Genomic DNA, 19469 nt, shown 5'->3' with positions numbered 1-19469 from the left:
CTGGAGGGAGAGCTGTGAGGAGCCATACAGCTAGCCCACATAGGGCGTGGAATCTAAGCTTAGCCCACACTACTGGCTTCTCTATCCAGCAGGGTCCTTTGAGCTCTTCAGTAACGTGAATGGTACAGTTAAAGACGACTTCTCTGAGTTTGACAACCTACGAACTGCAAAGAAAGCAGGTACGTCAGGGAGGCTCCCTCGCTGCAGAAGGGAGAGCAGCTTTCCAGCTCTGCCGCGGCTCTACACTCTCTGCATTTTATCTGGGGGCCTGAAGTATCCAGTCCAGGAACTTTGACTTCGACACTGAGAAGTCGTGAGGTTGAATTTTTCTTTGAACTTTTCTTCCCTTTACAGTGCTAGCCTCCTAGCCCGGCGAGGCCCCACCCTAGGTCCACCTCTTCCTGTCCATCAACACCCTCAGGGCTTCCCCATCACCCCCTGCGGGTTGGGGGAGGCACTCCTCAGAGACCCTCACAGTGCAGACTACAGGCCCAGCTTCCTCCCAGGGGTGTCCTTGGGCAGGGAGGACCTGGGGGTGAAGAGAGAAGGGACTAGAGTTAAAGTGGGCCTGGAGAACTAGAAGAGACCTGGGGATACAGCCCTGTGTGGCCTGGGGAGAGCTGGGCAGCTCGTCCTTTGAGGGCCGGGCCTCCTGGCCACAAGTAGGAGCCTCGCTCCTTCCCAATCTTCCCTCTCTGTCCTGCACCCTCCCCATTGCCCTCCTGCCTGCCTTCTCGCCTCTTCCTCTTGTAGCCCAGCCAGCTGCAGGCCAGTCCCCCCCACTCCCGACTTCAGGGTCTCTCAGCAGGGGCAGCTTGGAGAAGGGGTTGCAAAAAGATTTGCTGCCCATCCTTGCCCCTCAGCCCTCCATGCCTCAGGGTGCAGGAACTCAGTCACTACTGCAGCTTGTTGACTTTAAAGTCTCTGTCCCTAATTATAGAACTGTTCCTGCTTTGGAAAATCTAGAATTGCGCACTTAGGAATTTCCGAATGTAGGCCCTGTGGAATGGGTTACGGGAGATGATGAGTCATCTCTAACCCACGTCTGACCCTCAGCCGCTCTTTCCTGCCAGCGTTTTTTCTGAGCACCTGTAGTCTCCTCTCCACGTCTCAGGGTCAGAGTTGAATCTGTCCCTCTGCCCATCCGTTGCAGCAACATTTTCTTCGCTAGAAAACACTTTGTAACTGGCTGTGTACTTAGCATGCCCTGCAGCGCAGCAGTGGCAAGGCTGTTTGAGGTTTCTGTCACATTTTTGCTGAGGCCAGTAGTGCTGTGGTGAACATCTTTGTGCTGTGTGACTTCCTCGGGCTGGATTCCTATGAAAGAGCTGCTGGGGCGGGGAGGAGCTTGAGGGTGGTTCCGGGCCCTAGCCCCAGCCACCTTGCCTCCCAGCCAAGTGGTGGCATTTTCCCCGACTACTTCAGTACACCCTCCGTTGAAATAGAATTGGCTTTCTTCTTCCTAAAAACAAAGTTCATTGTAGACAACTGAGCAACTGAAATTGTGAGAAAATTAGAAATTACTCATGCCTAGCCACAAGTCACAGTTCACCTCCTAATTTTTTTTTCTGAAGGATTACGCTGTACTGTTTTGAAATCTTTTTTGAAAAATTTTTTTGTTTCTTGCTTTTATTTGAGAAGCAGAGAGAGACAGAGACAGAGGGCTTCCATCTGCTGGTTCCTTCCCCAAAAAGCCTGTAGCAGGTGGGCCACGCTGGGACTGAAGCCCTTGACCCTGCATTTGTAGCTGGGTGGGTGGTGAGAACCCAGTGACCTGAGCCGTCTCCACTGCCTCCCAGGTCGTCTGGCAGGAATGCAGCCCAGGCTCTGGTGGGGGTTCACTTGGCTTCGTCGGCTCCTCCACTCCGTGCTGTGGTAACGGCCTTCTTTGCTCATCTCCACCTTTTCTTTGGTCCCTCATTTTGGCCTGTGGTTTTGTGGCTGCTTGGTTCTTGAAGACACCAGCGAATGTGCTGTCCTACTTCCCCATGCAGCCCAGTGGGCGGCCCCGGCCTTCGCTCGGGGGTGCCTGTGTTTGCCTCAGTGCTCTGTGACTGGCAGAGGCAGGTGTGTGACCAGGTCACCACCCCCAAGCTCACCTGTGTCTGTGTGTGTTTTTGACTCGCAGCAGAGCCTGTGGCCCCTCTGCCTTCCCAGGACAACGGGACTACTAGCCCTGACCCCTTTGAGTCCCAGCCCCTGCCAGCTGCCTCAAGTAAGCCCAGCAGCGCCCGGAAAACGCCCGAGTCCTTCTTGGGCCCCAACGCAGCCCTGGTGAACCTTGACTCACTGGTGACCAGGCCCACGCCGCCGGCCCAGTCCCTCAACCCTTTCCTGGCTCCAGGTAGGCTTCTCATCCTGGCCCCCCATCTGCTTCTTGTGCCTGAGAGTGGGTGTTTGGCAGGTCTCTTCGCCCTAACCCTGGCTGCTGCCTTGTGATGGCTTCTCCCACTGAGTCCCAAGGGCAACCCCCGAACTCTGGGGATGACTAGCCATGGGGCCACCGGTACCTTAGAGAGCAGCTCTGCCTTCCCCTCCCCCCCAACCACAGGTGGGCATGGAAGCTGCTGATTAGTTAAGAGTGGGATAAAGGGGGGAGATGTGGGGTAAGCGGGCGTGCCCAGGAATCAGGGCTGCCCAAGCAGCTCAACCTCTGTCCTCTTCCTCCCTAGGTACAGGCGCCACCTCAGCCCCGGTGAACCCCTTCCAGGTGAACCAGCCCCAGCCACTGACCCTGAACCAGCTGCGGGGGAGCCCAGTCCTCGGGAGCAGTGCATCCTTCGGGCCTAGTCCAGGGCTGGAGCCTCTGGCCACAGCCCCCATGACCTCCACAGCCCCACACCCAGCTCTGGGGGCTGGGGGCCCCTCTCTGGCACCCCTGGGCCCCTCAGCGACGAACATGGTGGGCAGTGTGGGCCTTCCTCCATCAGCAGCCCAGGCCTCTGGCACGACCAACCCTTTCCTTCTCTAGCGCCTGGCCTGGGGCTGGCCCAGTGCCTGTGCCACAAGACACCGAGTTGGGACTCTGGTCTGTGGGATGCTGGCTGGGGGGTGAGGTTTGGGGAGCGGTTGGGTTCTGGCTTCCTGATAAAAGGATTGTCCCTGCAGCCCAGTCCAACAGCCTGGAGCAGCACACGGGCATCTCCACTCTACCCTACCTGACTGGTTCCCGCTGCCTCCTCCCAAATGCTCAGGTCTTGGCTGGGCTCCTCCAAGGCCCTGGACAGGGAGGCCGAAGTAGTCAGTGCTGCCCTTCCCATGGCCCGAGCCAGTCCCGGGAGAGGGGACAGTCATTTCCGCCCTGTGTGCCCTGCCCTGGGCCGCCCGGCCACCCCCAGACGCTGCTGCCCTCGTGGGGAAGGGGCCTGCGGGTCCTGTTCCTTCCCCTTGTGTGATCAAGGTCAAGAGCAGCCGCTGCGGACCACTCTGGACTGGACTCCACTTGCGCGAGCTTTACAACTAATCCGAGCATAACCCTGCCACGTGGCTCTGTGCTGTAACGTTTGCACATAACCTGTTTAGTACAGTTTCATATTTGAGTTTGCAGAATTATCTAATAGTCTTTTTTTGGCTAATATTTTTATAACGTGGTTCTTATTTAACTGTCTAGTTTTGATAGATTTTACCAGGTCTGGCTGAGTTAAGATATTGGCTCGTGTCATTTTAGTGGTTTAAATCCTCTTATTTATGGTTTTAACGCTATATGAAAATTTTAAAAAGAGATCTTTGGATGACAAAAAATGCCTTATGGAAAAAACTAAAGAAAATTCTTTATAGGAAAAAAATAGGGGAATTTGGTTACACATAAATGTTTCTTAAAAACAACAAAATCTAGCCTCCAGCTGCCTTTTCAGCTTCCCTTTACTGGTGAATTACTACACCAGAGAGAGGCAATTTTTCTTACTGATAAACCAACATCCTAAAAGTTAAAAAAAAAAAAGATGAAAAAACAAAAAAACCTAATGTATGAATGTGACTCACCAGTTTTTATCAACTAATCCTTTTTTAAATGAAAGGCCTGCAGGGATTTGGAAGGATTTGTGTTTACAGTGGAGATGTCTGGGCCTCGGAGGTCTGTACTGCCCTCCCGCATCCCCATACAGGTGGACGAGGGGAGGACCTGTGTTGGGGGGTATGTACAGGTCCCCAGGTTGAGGCAGGAACAAGGGACCAGGGCTGGCCCACACTCACCTGCCCTTCACCACAAACTCACGTGCAGACTGAGCAAGACTCCTAGCTTGTTTTGGAGACGGTTTTTACAAAAAAGGGATGCTCACAGGGAATAGATTGTTAACAGACATGCACTAATACTCCCTCCCTCTCCCAGGCTTCTGCTGTCCTTACCCAGTTACCACTGGTCACAAGTGTTAAGTACAGATGAAAGGCCAGAGGGGGGTAGGCAGCTCACCTGTCTGGCAGCTCTGGCTCAGTTTTCCTATGCGGTCTTGTCACCTCCAGGTCCCAGGGCAGCTGACCGCTTGCCAGCCCTCATGCGGTCCCCCAAGGAGATCTGCCCCTGTGCACCAACACCCCAGAGATGTATGAGAGGCCAGGCCAGCTCTGCCCTCTCCTGGGCCTCTTGGAAGGGCCTGGCACCCTGCTCCAGGGGGCTGGGAAGCCACTGCTCTGGCAGACCTGGGGCTGGGGCCTGGGTCGTGGGCCTCGTCCTGGCTGGGGGCACTGGGTGGCAAGGTGCTCTCCCCTCACATGGTGCGCAGCCCGGGCCAGCCTTACATCTCACTGGGGTCGGCAGTTGTAGCCCAGGAGCCCTTCCTGATGGGACTAAAGGCCCCTTGTGACAGCCCCTCAGCTCCCCTCCAGGTAGGCGCCCTATCACCCACTGCACTGATCATGAAGCTGTCAGCCACTGCCACGTGTGCTACCCACATGCCACAATAGCTCCTCGTGGTGGGCGCTGGAGTGCAAGCTGTCCCCCGGTTGTGGCTCAGCCGCAGGGGCTGGTGGCCAGTGGCTGGTTTGGAATTTATGTAGACTGTTGATATTTACTGTATAAATATAATTTATCATTTGTATCATGATGTGGTTTCTGGCTGTGTTTTTCTTCTGCCCCAGGAGGGCACCAAGTGGACCGGGAGATGCCCCTGCCTGCTGTCACCACTACAGCCAGTTGTATGGTCCTGGTGTTGTAGGGTTTTTGACACCGAATACGGCAGCAACCTCAATTCTTGTCTCACAGGAAAGAAGAATTTTCGCGCGGACAGTTTATTTTTAAAGCAAGATTTAAAGCTGAGAAAGGAGACTCCCATCCTAGTGACGGGAGGGGACTCTGAGATGGGAAGGCCCCTTACCCCCGCCATAGTGGTAGGAGGAGAAGTAAAACGATCCGTATCAATGGAAGGGAAAGCATCTTTTAAAGGTTCCTCTCAAAGATGTTTCTCCATAAACAAATTCCTGGTTTCCAGGGTACCTGGCCCTGGGACAGGAGGCCCAGAAAGGTGTCACTAGCCAACTTCCTTGGTCCCTTTCTAAAGATAAAGAGGCCAGTTTGAAGCCCTCCCCCTTGGCAATGGCCTGAGACAGAATCGGGCTGAGGCTTCAGGTGGGGAATTGATATGTTAATGTCTCCCTTGTCTCTTGGGGAAGCATGTTCCTGATATGTTAAAATATGTACTTGTCTTGGGAGAGACGTGCTCTGGTGAATCCAAGACATGGTGGGGGAAAATACCCCTTTATATTTGAGAAAAAAATGACTTGGGGACCCAGAATGCCCTCTCTGCTACTACCCAGTCTAACTCCTCTCTCACTGGGGCCAGTCCTCAGAGGCCCCATGTTCTGCCTCTCACACTTGTGTGGCATGGTGGCCCAGCTGAGGGTGGTGTACACTCCTGGGGGTTGGAGATGGCCCATCTGTCCATCCGTCCCTGCTGCCCCTGAGCTGTGTGTGTCAGAGGCCACGGTTCCCGCAGGCCTGTGCTTCCGTCAGCAATCAGCAGCGTAGGAGCGCACGGTTCCGTCAGTTCCACCTATTAGCCCCCACGTGGCAGTGTTTATTTCAGTGGCCTGAAACATCTCCCGGTGTGATTCCTTCCCACAGACGTGTCCTGACGGGCAGTGACACAAGCAGGGCTTGGTGACGTCCTCTGGGGCTGGCCCTGGCCCTGTGCTCTGGCTCAGCTGTCACCATCGTGAGGTGAAGCACTTGGAGCGCCTAGTGGCTGTGTTATCACTGTCCTTCCCCAGCCACTCTGCTAGCCTCTGCCACACATGTACCAGGGGTTTTGTTCATCTCACTGTAACAGACCCACTTCTGATCTTACTTTCCATATCTGGACAGAGCACACCATGGAGGCTCGCAGCTGGACGTGCTAAGTGCACCTCACCAGTGACATGGGGGTTGGGGACTGTGGTCGCCCCCGGCCCCGGGGGTACCAGAGATATTCGGAAGGTTGTATTTATTTGTTAAATTGTATTTATTTGAAAGAGTTTCAGAGAGGAGGATAAGGAGATCTTCCATCCACTGGTTTACTCTGCAAATGGCCACGACATCTGGCGTGGGCCAGTCCAAAGCCAGGAGCTTCATCCAGGTCTCCCACTTAGCTCATCCTCTGCCGCTTTTCCAGGCACATTACCAGGAAATTGGTGTGGAAGTGGAGAGCCAGGACTCAAACCTGTGCCCATGTGTGATGCCAGCATTGCCCTTGTTACACCATAATGCTGGCCCTATTGACTTGGTTTTTTGATTTGTTTTTTTATTTGAAAGGCAGAGAGCAACACAGATCTGTGCACTGGTTCACTCCCACAGTGCCCACACTAACCAGGACTGGACCAACCCAGTCAGGTACCCAGAACTCAAAGCAGTCTCCCACGTCAGTTGGCCAGGACCCAAACACTTGGAGCTTTGCTGCTGCCTCCCAGGGATGCTGCTGGTGGTGCCAAATGCATTAAAACCAGGATGGCAGTGGGAGGACCTTGGATCCCCAAGTGCCCTGGACACACAGTGCGCATTTGCTTAGAACCCGTACACTGCCTCCTGTATCCTTAGGGTCCCTCTGCAGAGAATTTTTAATGCCTGACTACACCGTGGGCTAGTGCCTTGGCATGGGACGCAACTCCTCCACATGCAATGCCAGCATTCCATATGGGTGGCAGTTTGAATCCTGGTTGGTTCAATTCTGATCCAGTTCCCTGCCAGTGTGCCTCAGAAAGCAGTGGAGGGTGGCTCATGTCCTCGGGACCCTACACCTGTGGGAGACCTGGAAGAAGCTCTGGCCATTGCAGTCACCTGGGGAGTGAACCAGCAGGTGGAAGATGGGTCTCTCCTCTCTCTAAATCTGCCTTTCAAATAAAAAATCTTTTAAAAAAGTTTTAAAAGTGACTGTCATCCAGTAGTTGCCACCTACAGTTGGTTGACTTCAGAAGCCCAACCACACAGGGCCAGTCAGAGCTAGGCTTGTGCAGTCTCACTCAGTCTCCTTGGCTGCGTGTGGAGGAGTGGGAACGGCCCGAGGCTTCCTGGGGGCCCTCCTCGGCGTCCCTGCAGGGGGCGAACCCCAAAGAGGCAAACGTAGCCGTGAGCAGGGTAAGGGCGCCCCCTAGGGGCGCAGCTGTGGGGAAGATGCAGAGCGCACAGGCTTCCCGGTTCCAAACGGCCGCAAGGAACTGAAGGTATGAGGGCACCAAGCAGCGTGAAGGCAGGTAGGGGTGAAGGTCACTGGAGACCTGGGTCCCAAATGAGGCGTGAGCAATGGCTGTATGTACACCGGCCATTCTTGGGATCTCTGGAGGGCTGTGCCCGTGGGGAGCAGGTGATGTCACATCCCAGGGAACCCCCTCAGATGCCAAGCTTTCCTTCCATGGGCACAGCGACACTCCAGCCAGCAGCCTCCCCCTCAGGTGCTGTGGGTGATAGGGCAAGCTGAGGGCAGTCCTGGGGGTCCTGTAGCCCTGGGGTGCTTCCTCATGCCCCCCACTTTGGGGGTAGCCAATATGCCCGTTTTGAGGCAGCAGAGGAAGCTAAGGACGTGGGTTGAGGCGTGGTTGTGATGTGTAGTGGTCTGGCAGCTCCCACCTGCAGGGCAGGGGCGGGGAAGGTGTAAGTGGGAGAAAAGGCATCCACACCCCTGCGCTCTCTGAAAATATTTTTTCCTTTATTTTTATAAAACGGTCTGTCCTCTCCCACACCACCGCGAGTCCAGCTTTTCATCACGTGCCACCCGGCGGTGCTACCTTCACCGGGGGATGCCCTGTGCTGGGCTGGGCCCCAAAGTGCCCTGTGTGTCTGCAGGCCCAGCATCATAGCCCAGCTTCCTCATGTCCTTGGTCACCACGTTGAAGAGGAGGGTGACGAAACCCTGGGAGCGGACGCGCGTCACTGGAGACACAGGGGTCAGGTTAGGAGGGATGGATTGGGAAGGGGCAAGACGCGAAGCCCAGGGGCTTTGGGCCTCCCTCCGCCTCCCATCTCAGCATGTTCCGCTGTAAAATGGGCCTCGGTCCTCCATGGGAGGATGCCAGGGGACCTGCTTGTGCATGGAGGAGGGGGCTGGGTGCACCAGGTTTTACCTTCCCGGCCTTCTCCCTGGGCCACCACCTTAGGGTCTGTGTACTCGGGCCGCCGTCCCATGAACCAGCTGCGAACAGGGAAAAGGGGGTGAGGAGGCGCCACCACCTCCCCGCGGCCCCTGCCGCTGGAGAGGCTTCCCTCACCCCCCAGTCATCCCCTTGAGGTGCACTTGCTCCGAGCACGAAATTGGGGTCGACTTGCCGATGCGAGGAGTGCAGCCTGAACCCTAGTCTAAAACCCTAGAAAGGTGCAGCGCTGAGGAGGCGGAGGGACAAGGATTAGAAGAGCCTAGACCTAAACCCCGTGGTCACCGCTCACCGTTCTGGAAGGGGGACCCCTGCCGGGCTCGGACCCCGGGACCCTGGCCGGCTGGGAGCAGAAGGACTCGCGACGCCCGGTTTACGCTGGGCAGGAGATGGCGCCTCGTGGACGCGCCAGCGAGACTGCGGTCTCTGGGGACTGCGCTGGCAGCCCGGTGACCATGGCAACATGCGCCCGCTCCCGCCCTCGGGGCAGCAGAGAGGAGCGACATAATGGGCAGGCGGACTCCCAGTCCCCAGGTCAGTCGGGGAGCCCGGAGCCAAGCAGGACGCACTGGGGCTAGAATGAGGGCGGCACCCACGGCTTCCACTCTCCTGGCTGGCAAGAAGGAAGACCCAACTAGGAGAGCTTGGGAGAAGATGCTGGGCCTGAGTGGCGTTCTGGCTGTCATCCTGAGGGCCTGGGGTTACAGACATGTAGGCGTGGCCAGGGGGAAGACTGGCCTGCAGCAGTTGGGTTGGGGAAGGGGTCTTGCAGGTAAGGGTAAGGCCGCTGAGATGCAGAGATTACTCCGGATTAGTCTGGATTATGCAGGTGAGTCATCAGTGTCCTCATCAGAGGGAGGTTTGACACCCACTAAGAAAGCAGGCCTTAGGCTGGGGAGGGGTTGCTGGAGCCCTGCAGCCGGGGGCGGGGGAAGAGGCAAGGCAGCAGGAGCCCCAAGAGGTGCCTGAGGGGGCCGCAGCACTGAGCCCACTCGCCACTCCTGCTGCTCGCCATGAGGTGCTGCAATTGACTCTGACACTAGCACTGGGCTGAGGGTGTCAGGGGCGGACGGGTGGGGTAGTGGGACACCATGGCAGGATGCTGGGGAAGGGAAGGCGGGAGCAGGATGGCTCAGGTCTCCGCTACAGCGAGAGGCCTCTACGGACAGAGCTGTGGAAAGATTCGGCCGGTCACACTGCCCAGCTGGGCAGGAGGAGGAGTGCCAGGAGTCCTCCACTTGCTCTTAGTCCTTGCTGATGGTCAGCCAGCCTGGCTGGTCCTGGAAGCTCCCACAGGACGTGGCTTTGGGTAAGAGGTCCTTCCCCAGGTGTCTGTCTCCTGGGTCCTTCTATATCCTGGTCCTGCTTACCTCCTGGGTGTGTCCCCCCAGCCTCCCAGCCAAGCTGACCTCCGAGGGCTCAGCTGTCCGCTCTGCTTGTAGGGTTTTGTTTTTTTAAAGACTTATTTATGTATTTGAAAGGCAGAATTAGAGATGGTGAGAGAGACAGGCTTTCCATCCACTGGATTATTTTCCAAATGGTTACAATAGCCACATCTGGGCCAGGCCAAAACCCTCCGAGCCTCCCAGTCTCCCATGCAGGAGCAGGGGCCCGAGCGCCTGGGCCATCTTCCACTGCCTTCCCAGGCGCAGGTGCAGGGAGCTGGACTGGAAGCAGGGCAGCTGAGACTCAACCAGCACCCCAAGGGATGCTGGCGCTACAGGAAGCCGCTTAACCTGCTAAGCCACAACACCAGTGCCTAGTGTTCTTCCACCACTTCCCCCGGCGGCCACTCGCCTGTGTAGCTTAAACGTCACTTCCTGACAGAGGTGCCCACCTGTAAAGGCATTTGATAGCCAAGCAATCAAGGGTCCCTGCTGTCAGCAAGTCCCAGCTGCTCCACTTCTGATCCAGCTCCCTGCTAACGCATTTGGGAACGCAGCGGAAGATGGCCCAGGTGCTTAGCCCCTGCCATGCACATGGGAGAACTGAATGGAATTCCAAGCTCCTGGCTTTGGGCTGGCGCAGCTCCAGGTCACTGCAGCCATTTTGTAAGTGGAATTCCCTCTCTCTCCCCCTCTAATTCTACCTTTCAAATCAATACATAAAACTTAGAACAAGGTCCCTGCGGCCACTGTGACAGCGGGTACACAGCTCACATGCTACGGCCCCCGGGCCCAGCCTTCTCCCGAGCTGCTGCGTTTCTTGTCCGCTGCACGCCACACACAGACTCTTGGCAGGGGCGCACGGACCCCGCACGGACCTGCACTGCCAGCCAGCGGCCGAGGGGAGGCCGGTTGACCTCAGCAACCATGGGACCTGCTTCCTTCTGTCTCCAGGGCTGGGGTGGCCAGATGGCCTGGTTTAAGCTGAGGGTGCAGTGTGCCCTCTGGCCACCCGCAGACCAGCAGCAGGTAATTGGGCTGGGGGGATGGGAGGACACAGGCGGAGCACTCACCTGGTGAACTTCTGTAGTTTGGACGTGGACTCTGGGACAAACATGGGGATGGTCTTTTTGTACCTGGAACACACGTTTGCAAGGATGGGCCGTGGGCACCCAAGCATAGGACCAAGGCCTGGCCTGGTCCTTGTAGGCTCCACCACCCAAGTGGTCTGCACCTCCCCGCCCCACCGCCGCCAGGGTGTCTTCCAGCCCGAGGCTGAAGGAGCCTCGGGAGGTGATGTGGGTGCAGCAGGCGGGCCTGGGGTGGGAACCTACCGGCCAGGGGCAAAGGGCACATGCACTGCCCCGTAGCCACGGACCACGTCGTTCCCAAACACATCCGGGCCGTACACGCTGAGCACGATCTGTGGCCCTGGGGGAGCAAGGCGGGGGTCGGTGCAGGGGAGAGCCAGGGAAGGCGTGGGCAGAGAGTGGGGCACAACCAGCTGAGCTGCAGGCTGCAGGTGGAACGCACAGGGCTGCACCTGGCTGGGTTCCCTGCACACCCCCTCCTCCCACAGCTGTCCCGCTCTGTTTGAAGCCAGGAGCTACTTCTGGATCTCCCACATGGGTACAGAAGCCCAAGTACTTGGACCATCCTCCATTGCTTTCTCAGGCCATTAGCAGGGAGCTGGATGGGAAGTGGAACAGCCGGGGCTTGAACCAACACCCATATGGGATGCTGACATCATAGGCAGCAGCTTTACCCTGCTATGCCACAATGCTGGTCCCATAAAAGAAATCTTTTTTAAAAAGTTGACAGCTGTGCCCATTTCTGGTAATATCCCACTGTGTTGGGCCTGGCGCAGTAGCCTAGTGGCTAAAGTCCTTGCCTTGCATGCGTTGGGATCCCATATGAGCACTGGTTCGTATCCCAGCTGTCCCATTTCCCATCCAGCTCCCTGCCTGTGGCCTGGGAAAGCAGTGGAGGACAGCCCAAGGCAGGGACCCTGCACCTGTATGGGAGACCTGGAAGAAGCTCCTGGCTCCTGGCTCCTGGCTTCAGATCCGCTCAGCTCTAGCTTTTGCAGCCACTCGGGGAGTGAATCAGCAGACGGAAGATCTTCCTCTCTGTATATCCGCCTTTCCAATAAAAATAAATAAATCTTTAAAACAAAACAAAAATCCCACTGTGTTAGTGTCCCTCTCCTCTGCATGGGACACGTCACTGGCCCAGGGAGGGCCAGCGAGCCACCGGGCCCAATGTGTACCAAGTGCTCAGTGGACGCGAAGCCAAGGGCCATGCCCTTCCCCTGGCCAGCCCACAGCAAGGCTGCCACTGTCCGCATCTCTCGAATCTTCTTCAGGGCCTCCCTGTGTGTCACACAGTGTCACCCATGTTCTTGGAACTTTATCTAAAGCAGTCAGTCATACAGTGTTCGGGATCTGCCAGCATCCTTTCTAAATTCAACACCAGGTCAGTGGTACTCACATCCGGGAGCTGGCGCCTCGCTCCAGCTGAACAATGTTCTGCTACCACAGTACACCCTGGCCATGTGCCTGCTGGTGCTGTAGCACACTGCCTCAAGTCCTGGTCAAGCCAGTTGCCCGCTAGTGTGCCTGGGAACACAGCAGAGGACGGCCCAGGTGCTTGGGCCCCTGCAACCATGTGCGAGACCCCAGTGAGGCTCCTGGCTCCCGTTTCAGCCTAGCCTAGTCCTGACTGCTATGGCCACTGGGGAACAAACCAGAGGATGGAAGATTTGTCACGCTTTCAGAAAAATCTTTTTTAAAGGCAGGGAAAGGCACAGCACAGTGAGGACAGAAGGCAGGAGGAAGTTCCAGCTCCACTGTCATCTTACGGGCCATGGTCCTCGCGCAGCACGTGTGATCACACTGAATTCTCACTCCTGAGCCAGGGGCCAGGCTGTCATCCCACCAGCCCGACTCCCACCCCCATCCTCCCTCCCTGGGCAGCCCTTGGGGGCTTCAAACATTTCCCTGCACCTTCCTCTGCCTCTCATCTGGCTTCAAACCTTGGTATTAGCACCCTGGGGCCCAGAGAGGCCACGGGGTCTTGCTAGCCTCTCGGCCCCCTCTACTAAGTCAGCAAAGAGTGCAGGGCAGCTGTGTGGGAACTCCGACCATCCTGAATGTTAGCCTGAGAATCTGCCCTATTGCTGGTTGCCTGGTGTCCTTCAGGGGAACCAGAATGTCTGTCTGAAGGATTGGGGGGGGTGGACTCTGCATTTGCACAAGGTCAGCAGCACCACATGGGCAGGGATGAAGGCACGCATGCAGGATGGAGCAGGAGAGCTCATCAGACAGGGGAGGCAGCATCGGTGTGCATGGTGCTAGACTAGACGCAGGGCGTCGCGGGGAAGCCCTGTTCTCTGACTCACAGCCGTAGGGGTTGGTGCTCTTAAAGGTGACGTCGATGGGGAAGTTCCACACCAGCGCCTGCCGCACATCGTGGCTCTTGGATGTGATCTGGGAGATGCCCTCCTCCAGCCCCTGCAGGGACAGGGTTTCCTAGTCCCGGCTGCCCCACTCCTGCCCGCCTCCCTGTTCTTGCCCTTGCTCCCACACGGAGAAGCTGGAGGCAGGACCCCTCTTTTCTCGGCTCACAACTCTCTGGATGAGCGCCTGGTCCTTCCCCTGACCTGCTGGGCCCTCCAGGACCTGCCTCCTGGCCTTGTGGGCGGCCACACCAGGCCCCCCATAGTTCCACAAACGGGCTGGGCACCTTCTCAGCCTCAGGTCTTTGCACACCCTCCTGCTCTTTCCACAGGCGCCCCCACGACTGGCTCTCATACTTCCTGCAGGCCTTCACTTACAGTGCCCGCCCCCCGGCCACCTTGGGGAGGTTCCTGTCTCCCACTTCAGGCACACGGGGTGCAGGTGGGAGATGCCAGGGAGCCAGGCTGAGGCGGTGACCTTTGCCCCCACTTGCTTGGGTACTCTTGGGGGGCGAGAAACAGGGTGTGGGGGTGCCCTGGGAAACCCCAGCACTGCCCAGAGCCCAGCTTACCGCGGTGGGTGCCCAGTCCTGGCCATACACGAAGCAGTACTTACAGTACAGGTCGTCGTACTCGGGGAACTGTGGAGGAAGAACACTCGTGGGTGAGCCAGCCAGGCTGAGAGCCTGGATGGAAGAGCACAGGACAGAGTGGGCAGACCCGGACAAGGTGTGAGCCTGAGGCCTGTGGTGGGATGCCCGAGGAAGGCAGAAGGGAGGAGACCCTGTTAAGCATCGGGCCCTGGCAGGACTGTTAACCTAAACCTCTGCCCATTGTCACAAGCATAGGACAACATTATCCAGGCTGGCCAGCGTTGTGACCTAGCAGGTAATCTGTGGTGCCGGTTCGAGGCCTGTCCAGCGCCCTGATCATGGCCTGGGAAGGCAGACGAGCACAGCCCAAAGCCTTGGAACCCTGCAAACGGGTGGGAGACCGGGAAGAGGCTCCTGGCTCCTGGCTTTGGATCGGCGCAGCTCCAGCGGTTGCGGCCACTTGGGGAGTGAACCAGTGGAAGAAGACTTCTCCTTCCTGATCCCTCTGTCATTCCGCTAACGCAAGCTCACGGGGGCTGGGGCGCTCACTGCGCATGGGGCCGCGGGGTTCGAGTCCCGCTTCCTCCTATCACCCCTCAAACAACGGGGTCGACCTCCACAGCGGCTCAGCCTGTCCCGGGGGCCAAGTCGGCATCCGCACGCCAGGACTCGGGGTTCCCAGCTCGGACCTAATCCCCGCGGGAGTGGCCCGAGCAGCGTCCGGGGTCCCCCTGGCTGCTCACCTGGGCGCTCTCCACCTGCCCGTTGACCATGAGCAGGAAGACGCTGGGAGTCGGAGTCGCCATGGCACCGGGGCTCGTTTCGGGGTGCGGGCAGTGAGGGAGCCGCGTTGCCGTGGATACAGACGGCGTGGCGCGCGGGACACGTTTCATCGCCTTCGCGAGCGCTGCTGAGCGTGCGCCTGCGCAGGGGCGATCCTCGAGGCGGGGCCTGCTCGGGCTGGGTCCTTAGCGGGACCGGCCAGGCGGCCGGCCATCTGCACGGTCCGATCCGGTAACAGGGAGCGTGTGGGTCCTGACGGCGGCTCCGCCGGAAGCGCGAGGCGGAAAAGCGCGGTGGCGTTCTGAAGGAAAGCGAATGGTGGAAACAAAAAACAGCGCTCGGGCCACTGGGTGTCGCTGTGGTCCCGCGGGGACGGCGGCGGGGGGCGCGCCGGCTGCTGCGCAGGGAGGCCGCACCGCCCCGGGCGCCCCGGGTTTGTCCTCCGCGGGACTCGTATCCTCGTGGGAAGTGATGCGGACGCCATCCCCGCAGAGTCAAACTCGGACCTCCATACAGACCCCCCCCGCCCCAGGGCCGGCTGGGGGTGCAGGTGGGGGAAGAGCCTCTTGGCTGATGTGAGGTGAGAGGAAATGTTGGAGACCTTCTCTTGGATCCAGGAAATGAAGGGCTACCCTGGGTCCCCAATACGGACCCCAGGTCATTATGCTTTTCCAGCAGCCATCTACTAAGCGTAGAGCCGACCTTCCTTGGGGGGAAAGGGATGTGGAGTGTCCCAGCCCACTAGGTGAGCCCACGGGGTCACACCTGGTCACACCTGGTCACACCTGGTCAGGGAGGCTTTCCTCCCCAGGGATTCACAGAGACTCCCTCCACCCTGTCCTGTCTGGCCCTACTGCTCCACTTCCCGGTGGCCGGTGGCCGTGGAGACCTGGGGTGCAGGGAGGTGAGCTTTCAGCAAAAATGCTTGTGGTGGTCAATACTCGGTGGCCCGTGGTAGTGTCCAACCTCCCTTTGTCAGAGGTTGCCCCCACAATCCAACAGGGCATCATGGGGCCGGAAGCTTGGTGGTGGATTGAACAAACCTAGGGTAGCATGGGGGGCTTTCAGGGGCTCGCTGCCGGTCCAGGGAATTAGCAGGGAAGGCCTAGTGCCCTGGGAGCCCTGGGGCAGGCTGTCCTTCCCATGGGGACAGTGCTAGGGGGCAAGAGAAATGCATTATCAGAGACCCCGGCACGCAGCAGCACAGGTGTCTGTAGGGCACGCCTCAGTTTGTCCCCAGCCAGGTCTGACCTCTGTGGCAGCCCAGGAAATTTAACCACCCCTGTACTCCATCCCCGCCATGCTTACCAGGCCCATGGAAGCAGGCAAAGGGCAGATAACCTGGGAAAGAGGAAGCTGCCAAGCATGGCAGAACTCGGACTGTGAGGGTGGGACAGGCACAGACCCGCATCCCCCAGACTGCATATCCTCCCAGCTCCCTGCTCATGCACCTGGGAAAGCAGCATAAGATGACCCCAAGTGCTCGGGCCTCTGCCCCCCCATGTAGGAGACTGGGTGAACCCCCTGGCTTGAGCCTGGCCCAGGCTGGGTCATTGAGGCCATCTGGAGCGTGAACCGGCAGAAGGAAGGGCTCTGTCTCTTTCTGTAACTCTGCCATTTAAATACATACATACATAAGGCTTTAAAAAGTCACAGTCAATAGAAGTATCTCCTTGTTTTAAAGAAACACAATGGTGCATCAGTTAAGATAGGGGAATAATGGAGGGAGTTAATGGCGCATGCTTGCAACTGCAACCAAGTAATTGCTGAGGCTTGGAGTGGGGTTTTTTTTAAGCTTTTATTTTTAACATTGTTTACATAGTTGAGAGGGATGTGTACCTGTGTGGGTTTCTGATTAGGGTGGGAAGCGTGGAGGTCTTAAGGAAGTTGAGTGGGACAAATGTATCAATTTTTTTTTTCTGGTATGTCTGCAGGGGAGGGTGCCGCTTCTTGCTGTCAAACTGTCAGCACCTGGGGATAGGGGACAGTCCTTTGACGATGCTTAGAGACCCCGATGTGGAGAAGAGTGTCACTTGAGTGGTTTTGATAGTTCTGAGACACTATTGATTTCGTTGCATCAGGGTTGAAAATTTTTGAACCAATATCTATTGGCTGACCAAGGTCACCTCAGTGCATCCACAGACCCGGGAACATGCTGCAAAGCTTGGCCAGGAGAGTTGGCCAACCCCTCTGCTTTCCATCCTCTGCTGGCCTAGAGTTTGTCATGTCCCCTGTGTGCATCCGGGCATGCTGTCCAGTGCTCAGGCACAGCAACTGAGGTGGCCCAGTCCTAACTCATACACTCCAAGGTCAGACCATATGTATTGTGATTCTCCCTGTGGCCAGGGTCTGAGTTCAGCGGTCTAGCCGGGGAGTTCCCCAAGAAACCTCACCTGGGGTGACCTGACTTGACTCTTGTGTGTGCCAGCCAGTGCAGGGTCAGGTTCATTTTGTCACCTGCACCAGCCAACACAAATCCTGGTGGCTGCAGCGGCCTGGTCAGTTCCACTCCCTGCCCCATCTCTCTCACAAACTGATGGGTGCTGCGGCCCAGCCCAGCCCAGCCTGCCACAGACCCAGTCTTCATGCATAGCCTAGTTAGGGTGACCCCCACTAACCTCCACCAGTCCCACCACCAGACCCAGTTTTTGCCCATGTAGGCAAGTGCTACAGTCTGTCCCGCATACCATCAAATTCTTGTGCACACCCATGCGTGCTGCAGCTTAGCTCAGCCTGACCTGTCCCAGGACCCGACCCACACACATGCCAACAGGTGTTGCTGCCTTGCCCAGCCCAGTCCACCACCAGCCCTGGCTCTTGTGCTCACCAGTGGGAGCTACAGCCTAGCAGAGGGGTGCCCGCAGTTTCCCTACCAGGCCCACTCCTAGCATTGGAGTGGTATTTACAGTGCTGATGGCACGGGTGCTGGACCAGCCCATTGGGTGCCTGACTGATAAACGGAGTGGGCATTCTGAACATTCTGGCATCAGAGTGCCTGGGTTTGTTTCTGGCTCCAGCTTCCTGCAGACACAGACCCTGGAGATGCAGCCAGTGACCGTGCAGACGGCTGGGGGGGTTCTGGCCACTCACGGCAGAGATCTTGACCGAGTTTCTGGCTCCTAGCTTTGACCTGTGCCAGCCTCTAGCTGCGGTGGGCATTGGAGGAGTAAACCAGTATGAGGTTTCTTTCTCTCTCTGCCTTTTAAATTAAATAAATGCTTTTTTAAAAAAGAGTGATTCAGGTGGCCTAGCAGCTAAAGTCCTTGCCTTGAACGCGCCAGAATCCCATATGGGTGCTGGTTCTAATCCCGGTGGCCCCGCTTCCCATCCAGCTCCCTGCTTGTGGCCTGGGAAGGCAGTCGAAGCCGGCCCAAAGCTTTGGGACCCTGCACCTGTGTGGGAGACCTGGAGGAGGCTCCTGGCTCCTGGCTTTGGATTGGCTCAGCTCCAGCCATTGCGGCCACTTGGGAGTGAATCATCGGATGGAAGATCTTCCTTTCTGTCTCTCCTCCTCCGTATATCCACCTTTCCAATAAAAATAAATAAATCTTTAAAAAAATATTAAGAAATAAAAAAGAACAAAAAAATTATTGTTGATCTGAAATTAAAATCTTACTGAGTTGCCTCTGTTTTACCTGGCACTCCCAGGTTCAAATGCCAGGTGAGTGAAGGTGGACTCACACTTGAGCCTGGAAGACTCCCCACTTGGTTTTCTGCCCACCCATCCCTGCTCCCATGACCAATTCCCTCCTCCTGGGATGTTGTACCCTGCGCCGGACACACCCCAGCCGCTTTCACAGCTGTCCTGGCTCCTCAGCCAACTTGCAGGGCCTTTGCCTGCGGTTACCACTCAGGGTAGGGTGGGGAGATCAGAGACCAGGGCAAAGATGATGTCAGGGGAACCGCAAGAACGGAGCAGCCCCTGCAGCCCCACCCTGCCGCTGTGGTTCCGCCCCTGCTCCCACAGCCCCTTCTCCCCCTCCCCAGGCCTTGCTGACCTCAGTGATGGGTTTTATTCCATGAGATGCAGACACTATGGCAAGGGCATGACCTCATATTTTTGAAAGATTTATTTTATTATTTATTAAAGATCTATTTTTTTTAAAGATTTACTGCCCAAGTGAGCGCAACGGCTGGTGCTGCACCAATCCGAAGCTGGGAACCAGGAACCTCTTCCGCGACTCCCACACGGGTGCAGTGTGCCAAGGCTTTGGGGCTGTCCTCGACTGCTTTCCCAGGCCACAGGCAGGGAGCTAGATGGGAAGTGGGGCTGCGCCCATCCCGGCACGTTCAAGGCGAGGACTTTAGCCACTAGGCCATGCCGCCGGGCCCAAAGATCTATTATTTTAATAAAATCAAGGGTTACCATTAGGCTATTACACCAAGCCTTTTATTTTTGTTAAAGATCAAGCAAATGGGCTCGGCAGCGTAGCCTAGTGGCTAAGGTCCTCACCTTGATCCCATATGGCCGCTGGTTCTAATCCTGGCAGCTCCACTTCCTCTCTATCTCTCCTCCTCTCAGTATATCTGACTTTGTAATAAAAATAAAAATAAATCTTTAAAAAAAAAAAAGATCAAGCAAATATGTGATGGGGAAAACCCCGGGTGCCTCCCCAGGGACTCCTCCCGCAGCCAATCCTCATGGGAGAGGCTGGTAGCTGCCTCCATCTCAGCCCGACTGACCCTGGTGTGCAGTAACTC

At 57.0% G+C, this 19469-nt stretch overlaps 2 protein-coding genes across 6 annotated transcripts in view; one reads left to right on the top strand and one right to left on the bottom strand.

Annotated features, from left to right (window-relative positions):
- Positions 1-3539, top strand: part of EPN2 (epsin 2) — a 35459-nt gene extending 31920 nt beyond the window's left edge. For 3 of the 4 annotated variants that reach the window (XM_058676338.1, XM_004599638.4, XM_004599636.4), the window contains 3 exons: positions 93-179; positions 2129-2344; positions 2673-3539. In XM_058676338.1, the coding sequence (XP_058532321.1) occupies positions 93-179; positions 2129-2344; positions 2673-2971 (602 nt within the window). In that variant the 3' untranslated portion in view covers positions 2972-3539. The remainder of the gene's footprint in view (positions 1-92; positions 180-2128; positions 2345-2672) is intronic. The other variant, XM_058676336.1, reaches the window with a different exon arrangement.
- A 4548-nt stretch (positions 3540-8087) lies between these two features.
- B9D1 (B9 domain containing 1) lies at positions 8088-14865 on the bottom strand. 2 transcript variants are annotated; one of them, XM_004599640.4, is made up of 7 exons: positions 14729-14816; positions 13965-14033; positions 13336-13447; positions 11270-11366; positions 11009-11071; positions 8524-8591; positions 8088-8332 (listed from the first exon to the last, which is right to left on the bottom strand). In XM_004599640.4, exons 1-7 carry the CDS (start codon positions 14789-14791, stop codon positions 8190-8192), a joined length of 615 nt encoding a protein of 204 aa, XP_004599697.2. In that variant the 5' UTR covers positions 14792-14816; the 3' UTR covers positions 8088-8189. The 2 variants fall into 2 exon arrangements, with proteins under 2 accessions (XP_004599697.2, XP_058532324.1); XM_058676341.1 differs by lacking the exon at positions 13336-13447 and having other exon boundaries at positions 8195-8332; positions 14729-14865.
- Positions 14866-19469: the final 4604 nt, after the last annotated feature.

This window comes from Ochotona princeps, chromosome 17, assembly GCF_030435755.1.
Source record: "Ochotona princeps isolate mOchPri1 chromosome 17, mOchPri1.hap1, whole genome shotgun sequence".
NCBI lineage: Eukaryota > Metazoa > Chordata > Mammalia > Lagomorpha > Ochotonidae > Ochotona > Ochotona princeps.
This window is presented reverse-complemented; position numbering and strand designations above follow the sequence as displayed.